The sequence below is a fragment of the Hemiscyllium ocellatum genome, chromosome 25, assembly GCF_020745735.1.
Source record: "Hemiscyllium ocellatum isolate sHemOce1 chromosome 25, sHemOce1.pat.X.cur, whole genome shotgun sequence".
In the NCBI taxonomy this organism is placed as follows: Eukaryota; Metazoa; Chordata; class Chondrichthyes; order Orectolobiformes; family Hemiscylliidae; genus Hemiscyllium; species Hemiscyllium ocellatum.
Genome location: NC_083425.1, coordinates 32,610,638 through 32,634,223, shown reverse-complemented (window position 1 = coordinate 32,634,223; position 23,586 = coordinate 32,610,638). Strand labels below are relative to the sequence as shown.

Here is a 23,586-nt window from a genome sequence, read left to right as displayed (position 1 = left end):
TGACCATGAGATGATTGACTTGAAAAGTAATCCAAAAATACACCACAATATTGAGGATCCCACTATTCGGTTTCTGCGAAATGAGTTCAAAAGACAGTTGCTACCACAGATTCTATTTTCAAAATTGAAATTCCTTTACTTTTCATTTTTTGACATAGAGATGTACAACACAGATATGCACCCTTCTGTCCAACTTGTCCATGTTGACCAGATATCCTAAATTAATCTAGTCCCCTTTGCCAGCGTTTGGCTCTTGGTGCTCTAAGCCCTTCCTATTCTTATACCCATTCAGATGCCTCTTAAATGTTGTAATTGTACCAGCCTTCCATCACTTCCTCTGGCAGCTCATTCCATACACTCACCACCTTCTGCATGAAAAGGTTGCCCCTTAGGTCTCTGTTAAATCTTTCCTCTCTCACCTTAAACTTACGCCCTCTAGTTTTGGTCTAGTTTTGGCTAGTTTTAGTGGCTGGAGAAAAGATTTTGGCTATTTACCCTATCCATGTCCCTCATGATTTAATAAACTGTTAGAAGCTCTTACCTCAGCCTCCGATGCTCCAGGGAAAACTGCTTCAGCCTATTCAGCCTTTCCCTATTGCTTAAACTTTCCAACCATGGCAACATCCTTGTAAGTCGTTTCTGAGCCCTTTCAAGTTTCACAACATCGTTCCTATATAGGGAGTCCTAAATTGAATGCAGTATTCCAATAGTAGCCTAACTAATGTTCTGTACAGTCTCCACATGACCTCCCAACTCCCATATTCGATGCACTGACCAATAAAGGCAGGCAAACCAAATGCTGCCTTCACTACCCTGTTTACCTCCGACTATGAAAATGCACTCCAAGGTCTCAAATTTTAATTGTGCATTTCAGTGGGAATGTATGAACAGTATTTGTAAATTGTTAATGATCTGGGTTATTAAACTGCCTAGCCTTCAGGACAACAACACCATAAAGCCTTGTCACTGCAGCCGCTGCTAGACGTATCGGCGTGTCCACACCGATACCACCCTTACGTGTGAGGACACGTCCTGCCACGTACATGGCAAACACTCAGCAACGGTTCTGTCCCCTTTAGTCCAAGAACTCCCCACCTACGTTCGGGACATCACCCACGCCGTCCACCTCCTCCATGATTTTCGCTTCCCCGGTCCCCAACGCCTTATCTTCACGATGGACATCCAGTCCCTGTACACCTCCATCCCCCATCACGAAGGACTCCAAGCCCTCCGCTTCTTCCTTTCCCGCCTCACCAACCAGTACCCTTTGACTGACTGAACTGGTTCTCACCCTGAATAACTTCTCTTTTCAATCCTCCCACTTCCTCCAAACTAAAGGAGTTGCCATGGGCACCCGCATGGGCCCCAGCTATGCGGTCTCTTCGTAGGATATGTGGAAAGTCCATCTTCCGCAGCTACACTGGCACCACCCCCCCACCTTTTCCTCCGCTACATCGATGACTGTATCGGCGCTGCCTCGTGCTCCCACAAGGAGGTTGAACAGTTCATCAACTTTACCAACACCTTCCATCCCGACCTCAAATTCACCTGGACTGTCTCAGACTCCTCCCTCCCCTTCCTAGACCTTTCCATTTCTATCTCGGGCGACCGACTCAACACAGACATCTACTATAAACCGACTGACTCCCACAGCTACCTGGACTACACCTTCTCCCACCCTGCCCCCTGTAAAAACGCCATCCCATATTCCCAATTCCTTCGTCTCCGCCGCATCTGCTCCCAGGAGGACCAGTTCCAATACCGTACAGCCCAGATGGCCTCCTTCTTCAAAGACCGCAGATTCCCCCCAGACGTGATCGACGATGCCCTCCACCGCATCTCCTCCACTTCCCGCTTCTCCGCCCTTGAGCCCCGCTCCTCCAACCGCCACCAAGACAGAACCCCACTGGTTCCCACCTACCACCCCACCAACCTCCGCATACAGCGTATCATTCGCCGTCATTTCCGCCACCTCCAAACGGACCCCACCACCAGGGATATATTTCCCTCCGCTCCCCTATCAGCGTTCCGCAAAGACCACTCCCTTTGTGACTCCCTCATCAGGTCCACACCCCCCACCAACACAACCTCCACTCCCGGCAGCTTCCCCTGCAACCGCAGGAAATGTAAAACTTGCGCCCACACCTCCTCCCTTACTTCTCTCCAAGGCCCCAAGGAATCCTTCCATATCCGCCACAAATTCACCTGCACCTCCACACACACCATCTATTGCATCCGCTGCACCCGATGTAGCCTCCTCTATATTGGGGAGATGGGCCGCCTACTTGCGGAATGCTTCAGGGAACACCTCTGGGATGCCCGGACCAACCAACCCAACCATCCCGTGGCTCAACACTTTAACTCTTCCTCCCATTCCACCGAGGACATGCAGGTCCTTGGACTCCTCCATCGGCAGAACGTAACAACATGACGGTTGGAGGAAGAGCGCCTCATCTTCTGCCTGGGAACCCTCCAACCACAAGGATTGAACTCAGATTTCTCCAGTTTCCTCATTTCCCTTCCCCTCCACCTTGTCTCAGTCGGTTCCCTCAACTCAGCACCACCCTCCTAACCTGCAATCTTCTTCCTGACCTCTCCGCCCCCACCCCACTCCGGCTTATCACCCTCACTTTGACCTCCTTCCACCTATCACATCTCCATCACCCCTCCCCCAAGTCCCTCCTCCCTACCTTTTATCTTAGCCTGCCTGGCACACTGTCCTCATTCCTGATGAAGGGCTCTGGCCCGAAACGTTGAATTTCCTGTTCCTTAGATGCTGCCTTAACCTGCTGTGCTTTAACCAGCAACACATTTTCAGGTCTGATCTCCAGCATCTGCAGACCTCACCTTTTACACAACGGTGTCTATCTCATGCTGCAGGCAAGGATGCCCTGAGGCATGGTACATTGGTGTGACCAAGCAAACAGTATGACAATGGATGAATGGACACCGCACAATAATCGCCAGGCAGAAGTGTTCCCTCCAGTCAGGGCAAACTTCAGCAGTTCGGGCCATTCAACCTCGGACCTTCGGGTGACCATCTTCCAAGGTGAACTTCAGCACAAGTAGCAATGCAGAGTCGCTGAGCAGAAGCTTATAGCCAAGTTCAGTATCCACAGGAATGGCCTCAACTGGGACCTTGAGTTCATGTCACACTACAGGTGGCCCCACTGCACTATGCACACACGCATGTGCACACAGCCCCTCTCATATACACAAGCTCTATCTCACACATGCACCCCTCCCCCCCCCCTCCAGTACTTTATATGAATAAGAAGGGTTTGGAGGGATATGGGCTGGGTGCTGACAGGTGGGACTGGATTGGGTTGGGATAATCTGGTCAGCGTGGACGAGTTAGTCCGAAGGGTCTGTTTCCGTGCTGCATGTCTCTATGATTCTATGACTGTCTTGTGCACCCACCCTCTCTCAGGCATAAACCACATTACACTCTCTCTCACACTTAAGCAAGCCTACACACACGCATGTACACGTATTCTCTCTCTCATGCACTCACGCCTGCATGCACACACTCACTGTCTCTCCCACGCACACGTTTATGGGGTGAATTTGTTTTTGCAGAATTACATTTTATTTTGCTCAAAAACTGTATGAATCCATGGAAAACTCTGAAAATGCCACTTTTGTAATAGAACCAGTCTAACACAGTATTGAGACACAGACAGACCTCACACCTTAATGCACTGTCTGAGCTGAGGTGGCACCAATTGTTAGAAAAGCTCTGGGATTTACATATCAAAGGACAGAAACTGATACATCCTATTCTAAAAAATAAAAGACTTCATCTAAAATTAAAAATCACACAACACCAGGTTATAGTCCAACAGGTTTAATTGGACAAACACCTGATGAAGGAGTGTCGCTCCAAAAGCTAGTGTGCTTCCAATTAAACCTGTTGGACTATAACCTGGTGTTGTGTGATTTTTAACTTTGTACACCCCAGTCCAACACCGGCATCTCCAAATCATGATCTAAAATTGTTTGTTGCATCATCACATCTCCATGGCGCTCTACAATTTGGCTATAAATTCTGTGTCTTATCCCCTTCTCCACAACCACTTGAGGAAGAAGCAGCGCTTCGAAAGCTCGTGTTTCCAAATAAACCTGCCGGCCTGTAACCTGGAGTTGTCATTTTTAACTTTGGGTTATTAAAGGTTAAGAAGCTTACCATTCAAGGATTATCTTTGGAAGATATCCAGGAGTTCAGTTTTCAATGATAGCTTGAAATATAACCCATTAATGCTTGCAATCAAAACACTGCATTTAAACCAAGTTTACATGGTCCAGATAGAATGATTCATGTAGTCTGCATTAGCCAAATGATTTAGACTTATCATTTGATAGTTTGCCTTTTATGGTGACCTGAGGAATGTTGTATGGAGTGCACAGAAATGTGGAGCTGAGCTGGAAGTGAGTTCCCATTGCCTTAAGGCAATGTTTCCTTCCAGATTCAAAACTTTAGGCTGAAGAGGTTTAACTTGACGTTGTCCTGTGATGTTTATTTTTACCATTATTAAAAACAATGGAATTTATGTGTATGTCAGCAATGCACAACTGCACAGAGTCTCCTATACTACATTTGCATATTTTGTTTGAAGTCTGAAGTTTATGGCTGTTTTGGAATGAACCAGTTTAATAAGATATTTAGATTAGATTGCCTACAGTGTGCAAACAGGCCCTACGGCCCAACAAGTCCGCACTGACCCTCCGAAGAGCAACCCACTTCCTTCTGACTAATACACCTAACTTAGCATTTAGCATGGCCAATCCACCTGACCTGCACATGTTTGGACTGTAGGAGGAAACTCGCGCAGACACTGGGAGAATGTGCAAACTCCAGACACAGTCACCCAAGACTGGATTTGAACCTGGGTCCCTGGTGCTGTGAGGCTGCAGTGCTAACCACTGTGCCGCCCACAAAGATAATTGGTTCTTATTTTTCTCTTTGTTGACAACAGTAATGATTTAATTTTCAGTGCTGTCCTGACTTGGTTCGGCCAAATAGGAGTCAGAAGAGCATTAAGGGTGATTGTATCATTTGAGGCTCTAAACTTTGAAGAGATATTTGGAGCTTGTTATTTTTCATTGAAGAAAACGTTTTAAAGGAGCAAATGTGAGCATAGACTATTGCAAAATATAAGCAGTGACTGAGAGTGAGCAATGTAATTGGGGACTCTGGTATGATGAAACTCAAGGGACACCATTGATGAAGAAAATTATTTCGCCTCCACTGAGTAATTGAAAGCATTTTCGGCAACATAATGGCTTGTCACACTTTTAACACTCATTTTATTCCACATATTTTGTTGTTGACTTGTAAATTTAAAGCTCTTTTCTCTTGGGATCTGAGCCTTCTCGCCCTGTGGACTTTTAGATAAATTTTGTAGCATGACCAGGGATTGAACCCAAATCACTATTTGTCAGTTGTTGGCTTTATCTCATGAGCCCTTAGTACTTGTCTACATAAGATGTCCTTGATTGTATTGCTAAACAAATTTGTTAGACAGGAAATAACAGAAGTAAATACAGTAGTAATGCAACTTGTGTATTTCAATGGTGGTTAAATTTAACTAACTGTTTGAGTAGCAGGCAATAAAAGTTTTATTGCTGTATTGAACTTCTGTTGTAAGCTCTCTGTATAAACCTGTATGGTGTCATCGCACTATCCACTGTAATCCTAGTTTTTATCTCCCAGTTCCTCAGCCTAAACTGCAGATCAATTCCTATGAATGAAACTAGTGTGACAAAAGTTGGAGGATTTGTGGTGATAGGACAAATTAATATAAATATTCAAATATTTTTAGAATAAAATATCTTTAATTGTCACGTGCACTTTGTCATCTTAGGTGTTCAGTAACCAGGTACAGATACTTTAAGTGTTTGTTACAGAATTGAAAGAGTAAAAAACAACTTGGCATAGGAATGCAAAGTTTTAAAAAGTACTCAAAAGTCCTTAAGACGTAGGAGTGGAAATAAGGCCATTCGGCCCATCAAGTCCACTCCGCCATTCAATCATGGCTGATGGGCATTTCAGTGCCACTTACCCGCACTCTCCCCGTATCCCTTCATTCCTTGCGAGATTAAGAATTTATCAATCACTGCCTTGAAGACATTTAGCATTGGCCTCTACTGTGCTCTGTGGCAATGAATTCCATAGGCCCACCATATTCTGGCTGAAGAAATGTCTCCTCATTTCCATTCTAAATTGCTCCCCTCTAATTCTAAGGCTGTGCCCACGGGTCCTAGTCTCCCTGCATAACAGAAACAAATTCCCAGCACCACCCTTTCTAAGCCATTATCTTGTATTTTCTATTAGATCTCTCTCAACCTTCTACACCTTCTACAATCCCAGGATCCTCAGCCGTTCATCGTATATTAGGCCTCCCATTCCAGGGATCATCCGCTTTAATCTCTGCTGGACACACTCCAGTGCCAGTATGTCCTTCTTGAGGAGTGGGGCCCAAAACTGGGCACAGTATTCTAAATGGGGCCAAACCAGAGCTTTATAAAGTCTCAGTAGCACATCACTGCTTTTGCATTCCAACCCTCTTGAAATAAATGACAACATTACATTTGCTTTCTTAACTACTGACTCAACCTGCAAGCCAACCTTTAGAGAATCCTGGACTAGCACTCCCAGATCTTTTTGTACTTTGGCTTTATGAATTGTCTTGCTGTTTAGAAAATAGTCCATACCTGCATTCTTTTTTTTTCCCCAAATGCAACACCTTGCATTGAATTCCATCAGCCATTTCTAGGACCACTCTCTTAAACTGCCTAAATCTTTCTGCAGCCTCCCCACCTCCTCAGAACTACCTGCCTGTCTGCCTAACTACATATCATTGGCAAACTTTGCCAGAATGTCCCCAGTCCCTTCATCCAGATCATTAATATATACAGTGGACAGAAGCAGCCCCAACAAAACACCCTGTAGTACACCATTCCAATCCCAACTCTCTGCCCTCTGTCAGACAGTCAATCCTTAATTATGCCAGTATCTCACCTCTAACACCATAAGCCCTCACCTTATTAAAGGTCTTTTTGAAGTCTAGGTAGATAACATCCACTGGGATTTCCTTGGTCTAACCTACTTGTTACCTCTTCCAAGAATTCTAACAGGTTTATCAGGCATGACCCCTTATTAAACCCATGCTGACTTGTTCTAAGCTGACCCTATATTCAAAGAATTTAGAAATCTCATCCTTAATCCTTGATGGATTCTAGAATTTTACCTACAACCAAAGTTGGGCTAATTGGCCTAAAGTTTTCCACCTTTTGTCTTGATCCTTTCTTGAACAAGGGGGTTACAACACCGATTTTCCAATCATCAGGGACTTTCCCTGACTCGAGTGATTTTTGAAAGATTACAACAATGCCTCCGCTATTTCTTCAGCCACCTCCCTCAGAACTCAAGAATGTAGCCCATCCGGGCCAGGAGATTTATCAACTTTTAGACCTTTTAGTTTTTCTAGCACTTTCCCGTTTGTAATGGCTACCATACTCAACTCCGACCTTTGACTCTCCTTACTTATTGGGATATTACTCATGTCTCTCACTGTGAAGACTGATGCAAAGGTAAGTTCTTCAGCTACTTCCTTATCTCCCATCATTAGCCTTCCTGCATCACTTTGGAGCAGCCCAATTTCTACTCTTGCCTCTTGTTTGTTTCTTATGTATTGAAAGAAACGTTTACTATCATTTCTAAATTACTGGTGAGTTTACCTTCATATTTGATCATCTTCCTTATATCTCTCTTTGTTATCCTCTGTTTGTTTCTGCAGTCTTCCTAATCTTCTGATTGCCCAGTGCTCTTGGCCACTTCATAAGCTGTCTCTTTTTCTTTGATACATTTCCTGACTTCCTTTGTCAGCCATGGCTGCCTAATCCACAACTCCCCACTCTTCCCTCCCCCCCCCCCCTCCACCCCGGATAATCTATCTTTTCTATGGGATGAACATCTGTACTGTGTACTTTGTCCTCAATTACACCCAGAAACTCCTGCCTTTGTTGCTCTATTGTCTTTCCCGCTAGGCTCTGCTTCTAGTCAATTTTCATCCGTTCCTCTCATGCCCCTGTAATTACCATTATTTAACTATATCACCAGTACATCAGATTTTGCCTTTCAAACTCCATTGCCTCCTCAATGTTCCCTTACTTTAAGATCTTTCATAAAGTCTGACTCATTACATAGCATAAAGTCCAGAATAGCCTTCTCCCTTGTGAGCTCCATCACAAGCTCTTCCATAAATCATCCTGGAAGCATTCCATGAATTCCTTTTCTTTGGATCCACTAGCAACATTATTCACCCAGCTCATTTGCATGTTGAAGTCCACTATGAGCGCCGTGTCCTTGTCTTTCCGACATGCCCTGCCTATTTCCTGGTACTAGTTGTGCCCCTGGTCCTGACCGCTGTTGGGGAGTCTGTACATAACACTCATTTTTTTTGCCTTTGTGGTTCCTCAACTCCACCCACACAGATTCCACATCATCTGACCCGATGTCATTCAGTGCCATAGATTTAATTTCATTTTAACTAACAAGGCAACTCCTCACCCTCTGCCCACCTGCCTGTCCAGAATTAGAATAAAAGTATCTTTGAAAATTCTTAAATTACTGTCATTTTCACTGTGTCCATGCCCAATGGTCTTCAGAACGTGAGGCCTTGCAACCTCCATGTGCTGGTCTCCGGTCTGGACTTTCCTCCAGGGCTCGCCTCTGAGGACTCCTCTCCAAACCCAACCCAGGCTCGGACTGCCTCCTGCTTCGGTCTCTGGCCTGCGACTCGTCCTCAGGACTATCCTTCCAAGCCAGCCTGTGCTCAGACTGCCTGCACACTCTGGACTCCAGCCCGGACTCATCTCCCAGGCCAGAAATACAATCAACTGCTTTTACTTAAACCAAAAAAAATGACTATTCAATTCAAACTTAGCTTGCAAGTGCTAGACAAATTGGGATTCCATTTTAAATCAGCGAGCATGGTTTTTAATGCCTTGTAAACTGTCACAAAGGAGGTGAAATCATAGACCAAAATGTTTCCAACCTCCCTGGGGAAAAGAAATGATCTAAATTTCTGTTTAGGGATGGAATCAGAAGTTAAGGGATACAGGTCCATCCAGAAGTTAGTAAACTTTTCATGATATGACCTCAGGGGATGTGAACATGCTTCACAACTAATGATGAACTTTCTTTGTGAAGTGTAGTCAGTGCCAAAATATGGTAATTAACTGTGCACACTGGCAGCAGTGAAATAGGTGACCAATTATTTGTTTATAGTGATACAAGAGGTGTAATTGTTGTATAAATACTGAGGAATGGTTTCTGAATAGTGTCAAAGAATTTCCTGCCTCTATCTGAGAAAATATCACTTAAGTGACACCCTGATAATGCAATATTACTTCAATAGAATGTCAATGTTGAGAATTTGCTCTGGTCTCCAGAAATATAACCTTGCTAGCAAAACAGAACTCAACATTTTTTTTCTTGTGGATAGTCTATTGTCAGACAGAGTAATATCTAAATTCTGCCCCCCAAATCTATCTACTCAGTCATTTAATGCTCCTGACTGTACCACAAGTGCCATTTACTTTGGCTGGCATGTTAGCTAAATAGAAAATTTGATATTAAATATGGTTAATATTTATTGTCTTGTTTTGCAGTTGAATTATTAGTTTGCCATTAAGAAATGCATATAATTGTTTGAAGTTCTTTCACATGAATGAAGTTGACTGAGTTATAGAGATGTAAAACACCGAAACAGACCCTTCGATCCAACTTGTCCATCCCAACCAATCTAGTCCCACCTGCCAGCACCCAGCCCATATCCCTCCAAACCCTTTCTATTCATATACCCATCCAAATGCCTCTTAAATGTTGCAATTATACTAGCCTCCTCCATTTGTTCTGGCAGCTTGTTTCTTACACGTACCACCCTCAGTGTGAAAAAGTTACTCCTTCGGTCTGTCATATATCTTTCCCATCTCACCAGAAACCTCTGCCCACTAGTTCTGGACTCTCCGGCCTCAAGGAAAAGACTTTATCTATTTATCCTATCTATCCCACTCATGATTTTATAAACTTCTATAAAGTTACCCCTCAGCCTCCAAAGCCCCAGGGAAACAGCCTCAGTCTATTCAACTCTCTCTATAGCTCAAATCCTCCAACCCTTGCAACATCCTTGTAAATCTTTCCTGAACCCTTTCAAGTTTCGCAACATCTTACCAATAGGAAGATGACCAGAATTGCACGCAATATTGCAAAAGTGGCCGAACCAATGTCCTGTACAGCCACAACATGACCTCCCAACCCCTGTATTCAATACTCTGACCAAATAAAAAAACACACCAACCACCACTTCACTATCCTATCTACCTGTGACTCTATTTTCAAGGAGCTATGAACCTGCACTCCAAGGTCTCTTTGTTCAGCAACACTCCCGAGGACCTTACCATTAAGTCCTGCTAAGATTTGCTTTCCCAAAATGCAGTACCTCACATTTATCAAGATCACGTAAGCTGAGGTAACCTCCTTCGCTGTTCACTACACCACCTCCAGTTTTCATGTCATCTGCAAGCTTAATAACTGTACCTGTTATGCTTGCATCCAAATCATTTATATAAATGACAAAAATTAGTGTATCCAGCACCAATCCTTGAGGCACTCCACTGGTCACAGGCCTCCAGTCTGAAAAACAACCATCCACCACCATTCTCTGTCTTCTACCTTTTGAGCCAGTTCTGTATCCAAATGGCTAGTTCTCCCTGTATTCTGAGAGATCTAACCTTGTTCACCAGTCTCCCATGGAGAACCTTGGTGAATGCCTTACTGAAGTCCATATGGATCACATCTACTGCTCTGTCCTCATTGATCTCTTTGTTACTTCAAAAAACTCAATCAAGTTTGAGAGACATGATTTGCCATGCTCAAAGCCATGCTAATCCCTAATCAGTCCTTGCCTTTCCAAATATATGTAAATCCTGTCCCTCAGGATTCCCACCACTGACGTCAGGCTCACTGGTCTATAATTCCCTGGCTTGTCCTAACCACCTTTCTTAAATAGTGGCACCATGTTAGCCAACCTCCAGTCTTTCCGCACCTCACCTATGACTATCAATGATCCAAATATCCCAGCAAGGGGCCAAGCAATCAGTTCCCTAACTTCCCACAGAGTTCTTGGGTACACCTGATCAGGTCCTAGGGATTTATCCACTTTTATGCATTTCAAGACATCCAGCACTTCCTCCTCTGTAATATGGTCATTTTTCAAGATGTCACCATCTATTTCCCTACACCCTATATCTTCCACGTCCTTTTCCGCAGTAAACACTGATGCAAAATACTCATTTAGTATCTCCCCCCATTTACGGCTCCACACAAAGGCCATCTTGCTAATCTTTGAGAAGCCCTGTCCTCCCCCTCATTACCCTTTTGTCCTTAATACCTTTGTAAAAACACTTTGGGGACATCAGTTAAGGAGAATCCATATTCAGCTTTCAGGCCCTCATCCCTTTGTTTAACAATGTCAATGGTACCTATGTATTCCAAGACTACAGGCTGTTTACCCTCCAACTCAAGAATGTCCTGCAGCTGCTCCATGATATCGCAGATCCTTTATCTTTCCACAGTTGTTTTACTTCTGCAGAAGATTGAGTTAAAAGCTAAAGTTGAGCGAAGAACCAACATTGTCATGTTTTATTAGGGATATTGCTTACCAGTGTAGGTTTGTGATATGACTCAAAGTATTTCTTACACACACAGGTCAGAGTGGTTTGGGGAAATCCACGCTGATAAACACCCTATTCAAATCCAAAGTTAGTCGCAAATCTGTTGAAGGAACTGATGAACGAATTCCCCAAACAGTTGAAATGAAATCTATCAGCCATGGTGAGTCCATCCATGAAAATGGTTTGTAAATATATTTATGTAATTGCACTGTTGCAGTGTCTAACTCAAGATTTCTGATACAAAACAGAAATTGCTGGAAAAGCTCAGAGGTCTGGCTGCAGAAATCAGAGTTAATGTTTTAGGACCAGTGACCCCTTCTACCACACAGCAATTTCTGTTTCTGTTCCTGATTTCAAGCATCCGTAGTTGTTTCAATTCTTATTAGTTTCTGATGAGTGGTAGTCTGCTGCACTGTGCTGTCTCTTTTGGCATTTTAGCATAATACCAAAAGGAATTGGGAAATAAATATTTCTCAGTAACTGTTGCATATTAAGTTTTTTTTCACCACTGTTTAAACTTGAGAGCTAATGCATAGAGACAAACAAATGTGAACAGTGATGCTAGTGCAATTCTTGTGCATTCACATGGCCACATCTGCCTGTTCACACAATCCATCCTAAATCTATGGGATTATTTTAATGCAATTAAAGACACATTAAGGTTTTGCACATTACAGTAATATAATACAATTTGCTTTATTATTAATATAATGTAAGGCTGATCCTGTATGTAATATTTGTACTTTATGGATCCTGTCTTTGATTGAGATTACAGTGTTAATCTGCCCCATTTCCAGTTTAAATGTGATTGTTGGTTTTGGACCCGATATATATCTGAAGCGTCTACTGCGTGGGAAAAATGTAATTGTTTATTAGCTTGAAGTTCTTGACCAAAATATAGTTTGAATTGCCAAGATAATTTGTCAAGCAATAAATGAAAAACAGCAAAGAATCCCTCAATAGAGTGATGCTGTTGCCCATCCAGTATTTCTGCTTACATCAGAAACATTTCCATGCACAGGCATGCATTCAAGATTCATAAACCCCTTAAGCCTGGCTCCCAGCCCACTCATGGAGCTCCCCCAATCCTCCAACTTAAGAAACCATGCTTCATTGCAGTGTGTGAACAGACGTTGAAAACATCAATGTTATGAAACCAACTGCCACTTTGAAGCAGGGAGCACAACGTTTCGTTGGAGAGATTGAACTATAAGCATCAAGTGAACAGCCAACCAACGACAGTGTGCATTTATGTAACACCATTGGTGTAGTAAAATGCTCCAAAATGGTTAAAAGAAATTTTCTGCAACAAGCCACACGTTGGAACAGGTGACTAAAGCTGTGGCCAAACAGTTAGATTTTAAAGGATCATTCTAAATGATATGGAGATAGAGGGGTTTAGGAAATAATTCCAGAGGTTAGACAAGCACGGTCATCAATGATAGAGCAATTAAAATTGTGAATGATCAGGAGTTCAGAATTAGATGGACGCTGTCATCTTTGGAGGGCTTTTGAGCTAAAACAGGTGAGAGAGAAAAGACCGACAAGGCCATGACGAGATTTGAAGATGAGAATGATGGAGCCATTGCTCAACTGGGAACCCTTCCTGATGAAGGGTTTTTGCCCAAAACGTTGATTTTCCTGCTCCTCGGATGCTGCCTGACCTGCTGTGCTTTTCCAGCACCACACTCTCAACTCTAATCTCCAGCATCTGCAATGCTCACTTTTGCCTGGGAACCAGTTTAGCAAAATGGGCTGTTCCTGTCTCCATAGCGATGATAACTTTAAAGAGAAGTTTGAATCCTCCATGACTGACTCAGGATTATCATACAAAATTTCATGTTTTCCAGTTTATACCATAAAACCACGTCAATTAAAACTTAATTAATGATTTAATGTATTATTTGCCTACTGAAGTCCATATTAGTTTCTTAACACCACTGATCTCATGGTATATTTTGCATTCTGCCACACCTGCTCCAGAAAAGTAAAATTTTCAGAACCCCATCCAAAGTCACTCCACGTATCACATGAGTTTGCTTTCCAAGTTTTGCTGAGTTGTAATATCCAGTGGCTGTCAGGAGTCCATTTTCCTTCATCCTCTGAGAATTCTGAGGGGGGGGTGGTGTGGAGAGTGGTGCTAATATGGGCATGATTTGACGTAAATCAGGATATGGATAGCAGAGTTTTGTAAGATCTTAAATATACTGAAATAGAAGGCCACCTAGGAGTATGTTGGAACAGTCAAATCTAAAGAGAACATCTAAGAGTCTCAGAAGCAGTAGTGGAGTTGAGTGATGTGATGGAGGTCTTCCCAATACAGTGTGGCCTCCTCTACATTGGGAAGACAAAATGCAGACTCAGTGACTGCTTTGTAAAACACCTATCCTCCGTCTATAAAGATGACCCCAGCTTCCATTTGCCTGCCACCAATTTCCCATGTGGCCATTGGATTTTATCATGGGATAAAAACAGGGAATTGTAGATGCTGGTGATTTGAAACAAAGACAAAGCACTGCAGAAACTCAACTGGTCTGACAGCATTTGGAGAAAGAAGAACTGTTAATGTTTCAAGTTCAATGACCCTTCGTCAGAGATGAAAGTAGCTGGGAAAAGGATTTTTTATGATGTGTGCGTGTTGGGAGGAGGTGGAGTGTATAGAGTGCATGGAGATGGGGCCCAGGGAGAGCAAGGAAAAGGGATAGGCAAACAATTAAATTCCTGAAAAGCTGAGAGAAAGAGAAAAATGGTGGGTAATGTGCTAATGAGAAGTGTATATGATTTGAAATGGGTTTGCTGTGCTGGGATCAACTCATACAAAACGGGACTGAAGGGAGTGAAAGCAGCTTAACAAACCAGAAAGAGGGTGTTCACATTGTGAAAATTGTTTTACTCCATGATGAGTCCTGAAACCTGTAAGATGCTTAGGTAGAAGATGAGGTTTTGTTCCTCCAGCTTTTATTGAACTTCACTGGACCACTGAAACCGGCCTGAGACACAAATAGTGGCATGGCAAAATGGTGGCAAGCAAATCGAAGCCAGGGTCATTTTTATAGATTGAGGGTAGGTGTTTTACAAAGCAGGCACCAGTGTGCATTTTGTTTTCCCAATGTAGAGAAGGCCGCATTGTGAGCTGAAAGTATAGAGGAGTGAGTGAAGAGCCGGTAAATCGCTGCTTCACTTAGAAGGTGTGTCTGATGCCTTGGATAGTGAAGGAGGAGGTAGTAAACAGGCAGATATTACACTTTCTGCAGTTGCATGGGAACATGCTGTAGGGGTGTGGGGAGATGTTGAGAATAGAGGAAGAATGGACCGAGGGAGAATGATCTCTGCGGAAAGGAGGCTGGGTGACTGTGTCTGGTGGTAGCATCCCACTGGAAATAGCAGAAGTGACAGCTTATGATCCTTTGAAATATAGATGCTAGTGGTATGGAAAGTGAGGGAAGAGGTGAGGCTAAAAATACAGGAGACGGGTTAGACAAGGCCAAGGGCCCTGTCAACCACAATGGTGGGAATCCTCAGTTTGAGGAAGAAGAGGACATTTCAGAGCTCCGCTTGTGGAAAGTGGCATCATCAGAACAGATGTGATGAAGACAGAGAAACTGGGAGAATAGGATGGTGTCCGTTTACAGGAAGTAGGATGTGAAGATATATAGCCAAAGTAACTATGGAAGTCAGTGGTTTTGTGAAGGATAGAAGTGGCCAGCCTATCGTCAGAAATAGGAACAGATGTCAAGGAAGGGAGGAGTTGGTGACAGACCAGGTGAAGGTGAGATCAGAAAGGAAATTGAGGAAAAAAGTTGATAAATTTTCCCAATTTATGAGAAGAGGGAGAAGCAGCACCGATGTATCAGTGTACCAAAGAAAGTTGTGGGAAGGACTCAAGTCTGACTGGAACAAGGCATGTTCTACATAGCCCGCAATGAGACAGGCACAACTGGGGCTCATATGTTCCTACCTTTTGATCTGAAGAAAACAAGAGGAGTTACGAGGAAGTTGCTCACTGTGAGGAGAGCTCAGCTGTGTGAAGGAGGGGAATAGAGGATGGGGACCGTTCCTGCCTTCTCTCTGGGGGAGAAGCAGAGATCGTTCAGATCACCTTGGTGGTGAATGGATGTGCAGCAGGATTGCAGGTTCCTGCTGAAGAGGTGATGGCTGCTGCATTCATGTGAGCTATAAACCTGTAGCTTGAAGAGTTATTTCCATGCAGTGATCAGATGGACCCTTAGCTAGAGGAATTCACTTTCTTGGTCAGACATAATGTCTATGCAAAATCACACAACATTTTTCTCGAGATGAATGTGGCCATACCTGGCCCAGATTCTAGTATGTGCAGATCCAATTACTCCATTAAAAGTAACATAGTTGAAGCTTTGAAGTAATTTTGTCAATGAATAATTGGGGTATTTGTTCAGGAAACAAAACAGCAGTATGGCTGAATACATATATGGAAAATACTGCTAATGCTTCCGTCTGGAACAGAATGTTTCCTTATTTTTTTAAGAGAACATCCAGCCATTAGTTAATGGAATTGATTTATCTTTTTCTTGATGGACTTGATCTATCCAAAACCAATTAATTTATTGCAGATGTTGAGGAAAAGGGAGTCCGCATGAAACTGACAGTAATTGACACTCCAGGATTTGGTGATCAGATAAATAATGAAAATTGGTGAGTACCAATCAACTCCACATTAAATTGTGCCATCGCTTGTCTTAGCATGGATCACTACCCTATTTCAAAGCAGTGTTTAAAGTGCTTTGTTTACTTCAAAAAGATGTAATTTTGTTTGCACACTTCATGAAGGTATGCTGAATGCAATCAGTAAGTAGCACATCAGTAAATTGAATCTAGTCAAGGGCCATTATTGAGACAGATTTCAGTTCAGTGGTCTATTTTCAGATGAAGATCCTTCACCCCTCAGAATGAGCAAAGCCAGTCACATCTGTGTAATTGTCCTTTCTTTTGTCTGATATGTTAAATTACTCCTGCACTGCTTTTTTGTTTTGCAACAAATTCCAGTTCCTCTTTCTTATGTCCATCCAGATGTGTTAAATGCAACCTCCCAGTGAGAAACTTTTGGCACTCAGCAAGCTCTTCATTAAGTCCCAACTGATTTTTAAATTGCAATCTTAAATAACTGGTTCAAACCCCATTAATTCTGCAAGTTGGTAAATGATAGGTTGGTCTGATTTTGGCTGGTCCAAATGTGATGTTTCTGATCAGAATTTTAACTTTCCACATGAAAGTAGTTACTATCATATTAATGAAATGAAATTCTAGAAACATTCATAGTTGACAACTTGACTTTCCTCCTTTAAGTGGAAAATAACATTACAGCTACAAAATAACCACATCAAAGAACATGACCCTTTGGAAGTTCAAGGCAAATCTGAACTTGATTTTAATTTTATTCTAAATCATCCAGTTTATCAGTTGTTTTGATAACTCTGCTGTAGTTATATTTCTGCTTGGTCAGTTTAATTATTTTCTATTTCCAATTTTCCATTTTAGTTGGCAGCCAATCACAGAATTTATTAATGATCAGTACGAGACATATCTGAAAGAAGAACTGACTGTCAATAGGAAGAAACGGATCCAGGACACCAGAGTGCATTGCTGTATATACTTCATTGCACCAACTGGGCACTCGTATGTACCTCTTGGCTCCCAGTTTGTTTTGCTGATCATTGACCTCAGGAAATGCTGCCTCAGTCAAATTTATAATAGTTGCTGAAGTAAACTGCTTGCCCTTGTTCTACCTGGATGCTAATGAAGGTCTTGTAGATAATGAGCATGTCCCTGATTGTCACAAAAGTGAATGCTACTGCTTCTCAGAATCTGACATTGAGAAGAAAATGCTGGAAATAATCAGCAGGTTTGATAGCAACTGTGCAGCTTCCTTCTCACAAGCATGCTAGCCAGACCGGAGAAGTTCCAGCTTCTTCTGTTTTGTCAGTGGATGTGTCTGTTAAATACAAAGCATATTTCGCATGCGAGGTCATACCTTGAATGGACATGCATCCAGTCAGCCCAACAGTTGAAGGGTGCAGTCCCAGTTAGCAACTCAGATTCCACCTTGCAATTCATTCCTCAAATCCACTTTGTTTCAGAAAATAGTCCACTTAACACTATGCTGTGGGGCAAAAATTATTTCTTAATTTCCTTGCGAGAAGTAGAACACTAAAATTAACTGGCTGCAGTGCGTGATAAGCAAGCTGTCAGTTAGCAGTGGAGGAGAAGTTCCTGGCTCCTGTCCATGTTAATGCAACAGAATTTATTGATGTGAGTCAGTATTACCATAAGTCTCAGGATTCCCACTTTTGCTTGTATCCGTCTCCTGATCCTTCAGTCTGACTCTGACCATGTGATTTTTGTTATCCAACTGGACTGTCCTCCTCCCTCGTCCTCTGGTTAGAGATTGTTCATGGGGCTAGCAATTAAACAAGGTCCTAACCTCCTTGAACAAGGAATCCCCAAATTATATCTGAATGAGTAATGCTATTTTATCACTGTCAATTTTGGGTGACACTCTAGCTTGTTTCATGGAAGAGTTGTTGGTTGAAGTCCTACTCCAGAGACGAGGGTACAACAATCTAGATGGCCAATCTAGTACAAAGGGATAACTGCATTTTTGGTGGTGTTGATTTTCTATTGTTACAGATTCCTTTTACTCTCTGTAGCTGGACATAAAACATCCCATGTAATATTTCAAAGAAAATTTGTCAAGAGAGTGGGTTCTCCCCAGTATCTAAGCCAATAAGCATCCTTTAATGAATGTCAAAAAAAGTGTTCTTTCCAACATTGTTTGTGGGAGCTTTGTATTGACAAATTAATTTGCATGCTTCCAACAACAGTATCTATTCTACAGGCAAATGTACAATCTTTGCAAATTATAAGGCAATTCAAAGTTTGTGAAATGCATTTCATCTTTATCCGACTTATTGGGTATGGAAGTCGACATGGAAGTGTAACTTTTTTTAAATTTTGTAATCTTGATCGTATTGCTATCTTCTAACACTTGACTACTTTGGAGATTTTAGTCAGCTTTGAAAGAAATTTAACAAATCAACAATCAAAGTATGACAATGCATTGATGTGGAAATGGTGTTTTCATCTTGAAATGTACTGAAAGAATTCTGTGATCAATAGGTCAAGCAGACCAGTGATTGCCCCCTGCCTGAAATAGCTATCTGAAATAGTTGCAAGTTACTATATCTATGTATTGCTCCATTGCGTTCTTCAGTGTGAAATTCTTTGGTTTTCACTTTACCATGCTCTAACAAGCAGAATTTAAACATAGAATTTAATCTGACACATTTTAAACTCATGCACAATAATCATTTTCAGAAAAGAGAAGAGAAATAATGGCTGGTGCTGTGGACAATAATGATCTGTCCATTAATGTGACATTATCTGGACATTACCGCATAGCTGTTTGTAGGAATGTTAAGTTTAGGAGGAAATGAAATAATATAGAAATTTTCTGCCACGTTTCCTATTTTACACCAGTGAAGGGGCCTAACAGGGAAAGCAGATGAACTCAGGGCATGGTAAGGAACATGGGCCTGTAGTATTATAGCAATTACGGAAACATGGCTCAGGGATGGACAGGATTGGCAGCTGAATGTTCCAGGAAAGAAATGCTACAAGAAGGATAGAAAAGGAAGCAAAAGAGGAGGGGGAGTGGCATTTTTGATAAGGGATAGCATTACAGCTGTGCTAAGGGAGGATATTCCCAGAAATGCACCCAGGGAAGTTATTTGGGTGGAACTGAGAAATAAGAAAGCGATGATCACCTTACTGGGATTGTATTATAGACCCCCCAGTAGTCAGAGGGAAATTGAGAAACAAACTTGTAAGGAGATCTCAGCTATCTGTAAGAATAATAGGGTGGTTATGGTAGGGGATTTTAACTTTCTAAACATCGACTGTGACTGCCATACTGTTAAAGGTTTAGATGGAGAGGAATTTCCTAAGTATGTACAAGACCATTTTCTGATTCCATAAGTGGATGTGCCTACTAGAGAATGTGCAAAACTTGACCTACTCTTGGGAAATCAGGCAGGGCAGGTGATTGAGGTGTCAGTGGGGGAGCACTTTGGGGCCAGTGACCATAATTCTATTCGATTTAAAATAATGATGGAAAAGGATAGGCCAGATCTAAAAGTTGAAGTTCTAAATTGGAGAAAGGCCAATTTTGTCAGTATTAGGCAAGAACTTTCAAAAGCTGATTGGAGGCAGATGTTTGCAGGTAAAGGGACGGCTAGAAAGTGGGAAGCCTTCAGAAATGAGAGAACAAGAATCCAGAGAAAGTATATTCCCGTCAGGGTGAAAGGGAAGGCTGGTAGGTATAGGGAATGCTAGATGAATAAAGAAATTGATTGTTTAGTTAAGAAAAAGAAGGAAGCATATGTAAGGTACAGACAGGATTGATCGAGTGAATCCTTAGAAGAGTACAAAGGCAGTAGGAGTATACTTAAGAGGGAAATCAGGAGGATAAAACAGGGACATGAGATAGCTTTGGCAAATAGAATTGAGGAGAATCCAAAGGGGTTTTACAATAGATTAAGGACAAAAGTGTAACTAGGGAGACAATAGGGTCCCTCAAAGATCAACAAGGCAGCCTTTGTGTGGAGCCACAGAAAATGGGGCAGATACTAAATGAATATTTTGTATCAGTATTTAATGTGGAAAAGGATAAGGAAGATGTAGACTGTTGGGAAATAGATGGTGACATCTTGCAAAATGTCCAGATTACAGAGGAGGGAGTGCTGGATGTCTTGAAATGGTTAAAGGTGGGTAAATCCCCAGGACCTGATCAGGTGGACCCGAGAACTCAGGTGGGAAGCTAGAGAAATGATTGCTGGGCCTTTTGCTGAGATATTTGTTTCATGGATAGTCACAGGTGAGGTGTCAGAAGACTGGAGGTTTGCAAAGATGATGCCACTGTTTAAGAAGGGTGGTAAAGACAAGCCAGGGAGCAATAAACCGGTGAGCCTGACCTCGGTGGTGGGCAAGTTGTTGGAGGGAATCCTAAGGGTTGGAAGGAATCCTGAGGGACAGAATGTATTTGGAAAGGCAAGGAGTAATTCAGGATAGTCAGCATGGCTTTGTGCGTGGCAACTCATGTCTCACAAACTTGATTTGAGTTTTTTGAAGAAGAAACAAAGAAGATTGATGAGGGCAGAGCATTAGATGTGATCTATATGGACTTCAGTAAGGCGTTCAACAAGGTTCCCCATGGGAGACTGATTAGTAAGGTTAGATCTCATGGAATACAGGGAGAAATAGCCATTTGGATACAGAATTGGCTCAAAGGTAGAAGACAGAGGGTAGTGGTGGTGGGTTGTTTTTCAGACCGGAGATCTGTGACCAGTGGAATGCCACAAGGATCGGTGCTGAGCCCTCTACTTTTTGTCATTTACATAAATGATTGGGATGCGAGCATAATAGGTACAGTTAGTAAGTTTGCAGAAGACACCAAAATTGTAGGTGTAGTGGACAGCGAAAAGAGTTACCTCAGATTAAAACCAGATCTGGACCAATGGGCTGAGAAGTGGCAGATAGAGTTTTAATTCTGGTAAATACAAGGTGCTGCATTTTGGGAAAGCAAATCTTAGGACATATGCACTTAATGGTAAGGTCCTGGGGAGTGTTGCTGAACAAGGAGACCTTGGAGTGCAGGTTCATAGCTCCTTGAAAGTGGAGTCGCAGGTAGGTAGGATAGCGTTTGGTATGCTTTCCTTTATTGGTCAGAGTATTGAGTACAGGAGTTGGGAGGTCATGTTGCGGCTGTGCAGGACATTGGTTAGGCTACTGTTGGAATATTGCATGCATTTCTGGTCTCCTTCCTATTGGAAAAATGTTGTGAAACATGAAAGGGTTCAAAAAAGGTTTACAAGGATGTTGCCAGGGTTGGAGGATCTGAGCTACAGGGAGAGGCTGAACAGGCTGGGGATGTTTTCCCTGGAGTGTCAGAGGCTGTGGGGTGACCTTATGAGGTTTACAAAATTATGAGGGGCATGGTTAATATAAATAGATGAAATCTTTTCCCTGGGGTCGGGGAGTCCAGAACTAGAGGGCATAGGTTTAGGGTGAGAGTGGAAAGATACAAAAGAGATCTAAGGGGCAACCTTTTCACACACAGGGTGGTACGTGTATGGAATGAGCTGCCAGAGCATGTGGTGGATGCTGGTACAATTGCAACATTTAAGAGGCATTTGGATGGGTATATGAATAGGAAGGGTTTGGAGGGATATGGGCCGGGTGCTGGCAAGTGGGACTAGATTGGGTTGGGATATCTGGTTGTCATGGATGGGTTGGACCGAAGGGTCTGTTTCCATGCTGTACATCTCTGACTGTCTGACTGCCCTTAAAAATGATTCCATTGAAAGACACTACAAAAATACAGTCTTTTAGTTTCAATACAAATTCATAAAATGTTAACCATTAATTTTTCAAAGAGTGTGAGAATTGGTCAAATTGAAAACTTGGACATTGAAAGCAAATGTTATTGTTGACTCCTATCTTTAACTTGCCAGATGGCTTGTATGAAATCCAGTACTGGATGAGAAGAAATTTTCTCCAGTTAAATATTTGGCAAGATTTGAGCAGATTGGTTTTTATTCCAAAGACAAACTGCTGGAGAAACTCCACAGTACTGACAGCATCTGTGAGGAGAGAAACAGAATTAGCATTTCCAGCCGATGACTCTCCTTAGGAATAGCTCAAAAGGTTAATTCTGTTGTATTCCATACGTGCTGCCAGAATTATTGTGTTTTCCAGCACATTCTTCTTTTATTTAAGATTTCTGGCATCTGCTGTATTTTGCTTTTATTTCATTGTCTTTGGTTCCTGCTACAATTCGAATCCCTCCACACAGATTCTACTCCTCTTCCTGTCAACTGATGCAGAGCCAATCTGTCCACAGCACAGTTGTCATGTTTAATTCCAAATGACTTTCTAATTGCATACCGGTACCATCACCTAAGTACACTTGTCTTTATAATGTTACCTGATTGTGTTCTTCTTGCTTTAACTCAACTGCTGAAATCCTCATCCGTGTCTTCATTTCCTCCTAAACCTAACTACTGAAATGCATTCCTGACTGGTTTGACTATATCCCAACATTTTAACTAGTTTTAATCCAAAACTCTGCCAACATTTATCCCAATGTACTAAACCTGTACTTGCTGAGCTATATTGGCTCCCTATTAATCAAGAACCTCAACTTTTAAATGAATCTTGTTCTTGCTTTCAATCCCTCTTTGGGTTCACCTCGTACTATATCTTTGAGAGATCCAACAGCCCTCAACATTCAACCTTCCTTCAATTCTAACTCACTGAACATCCCACTTTTAACTGCTTCATTATTGTCAGTGGTGCCTTCAGTTGCCAAGGCTACACATTTCCGAATTTCTTTCCTATACATCAAAGCCTTTGACCTTTTTTCTTCCTTTAGGACACTTCTCTCTTTGACCAAGCTTTTAGTCATTAGTCATCAGTCCTCCTATCTCCTGATGTAGTTGGGTACCTGTCTTGTTTTCTTTGACAGTGTTGATGTGAACAATCTTGGAGTGTTGGCTCTGATGATAGTGCTCTAAGTATGCAAGTTGTAGTTATTGTTGAGTAACAGCCAAAGAGTTACAGCTTAAATGAGAATGAATCTTTTGAGCATGTAATGAGCAATTGCTACAGGGGCTTTGAAGGGGTTTAATCAGTTAATTGCTGAAAGAGAGCTAACTTAAAAATGTTTCTAGCATTTCTTCCACAACTTATGGGAATAAAGTCTTGGTAGTTTAAGTGACACTGATTCTTTTCAATACAGTTAGCATCGTAATACAT

The 23,586-nt window shown here is 42.2% G+C and overlaps 1 protein-coding gene across 4 annotated transcripts in view; it reads left to right on the top strand.

The window, feature by feature from the left end:
- Nucleotides 1–23,586, top strand: part of LOC132827623 (septin-9-like) — a 289,777-nt gene that overhangs the window by 226,684 nt on the left and 39,507 nt on the right. For all 4 annotated transcript variants that reach the window (XM_060844189.1, XM_060844191.1, XM_060844192.1 and 1 more), the window contains 3 exons: nucleotides 11,774–11,899; nucleotides 16,329–16,410; nucleotides 17,254–17,391. In XM_060844189.1, coding sequence (XP_060700172.1) covers nucleotides 11,774–11,899; nucleotides 16,329–16,410; nucleotides 17,254–17,391 — 346 coding nt within the window. The remainder of the gene's footprint in view (nucleotides 1–11,773; nucleotides 11,900–16,328; nucleotides 16,411–17,253; nucleotides 17,392–23,586) is intronic.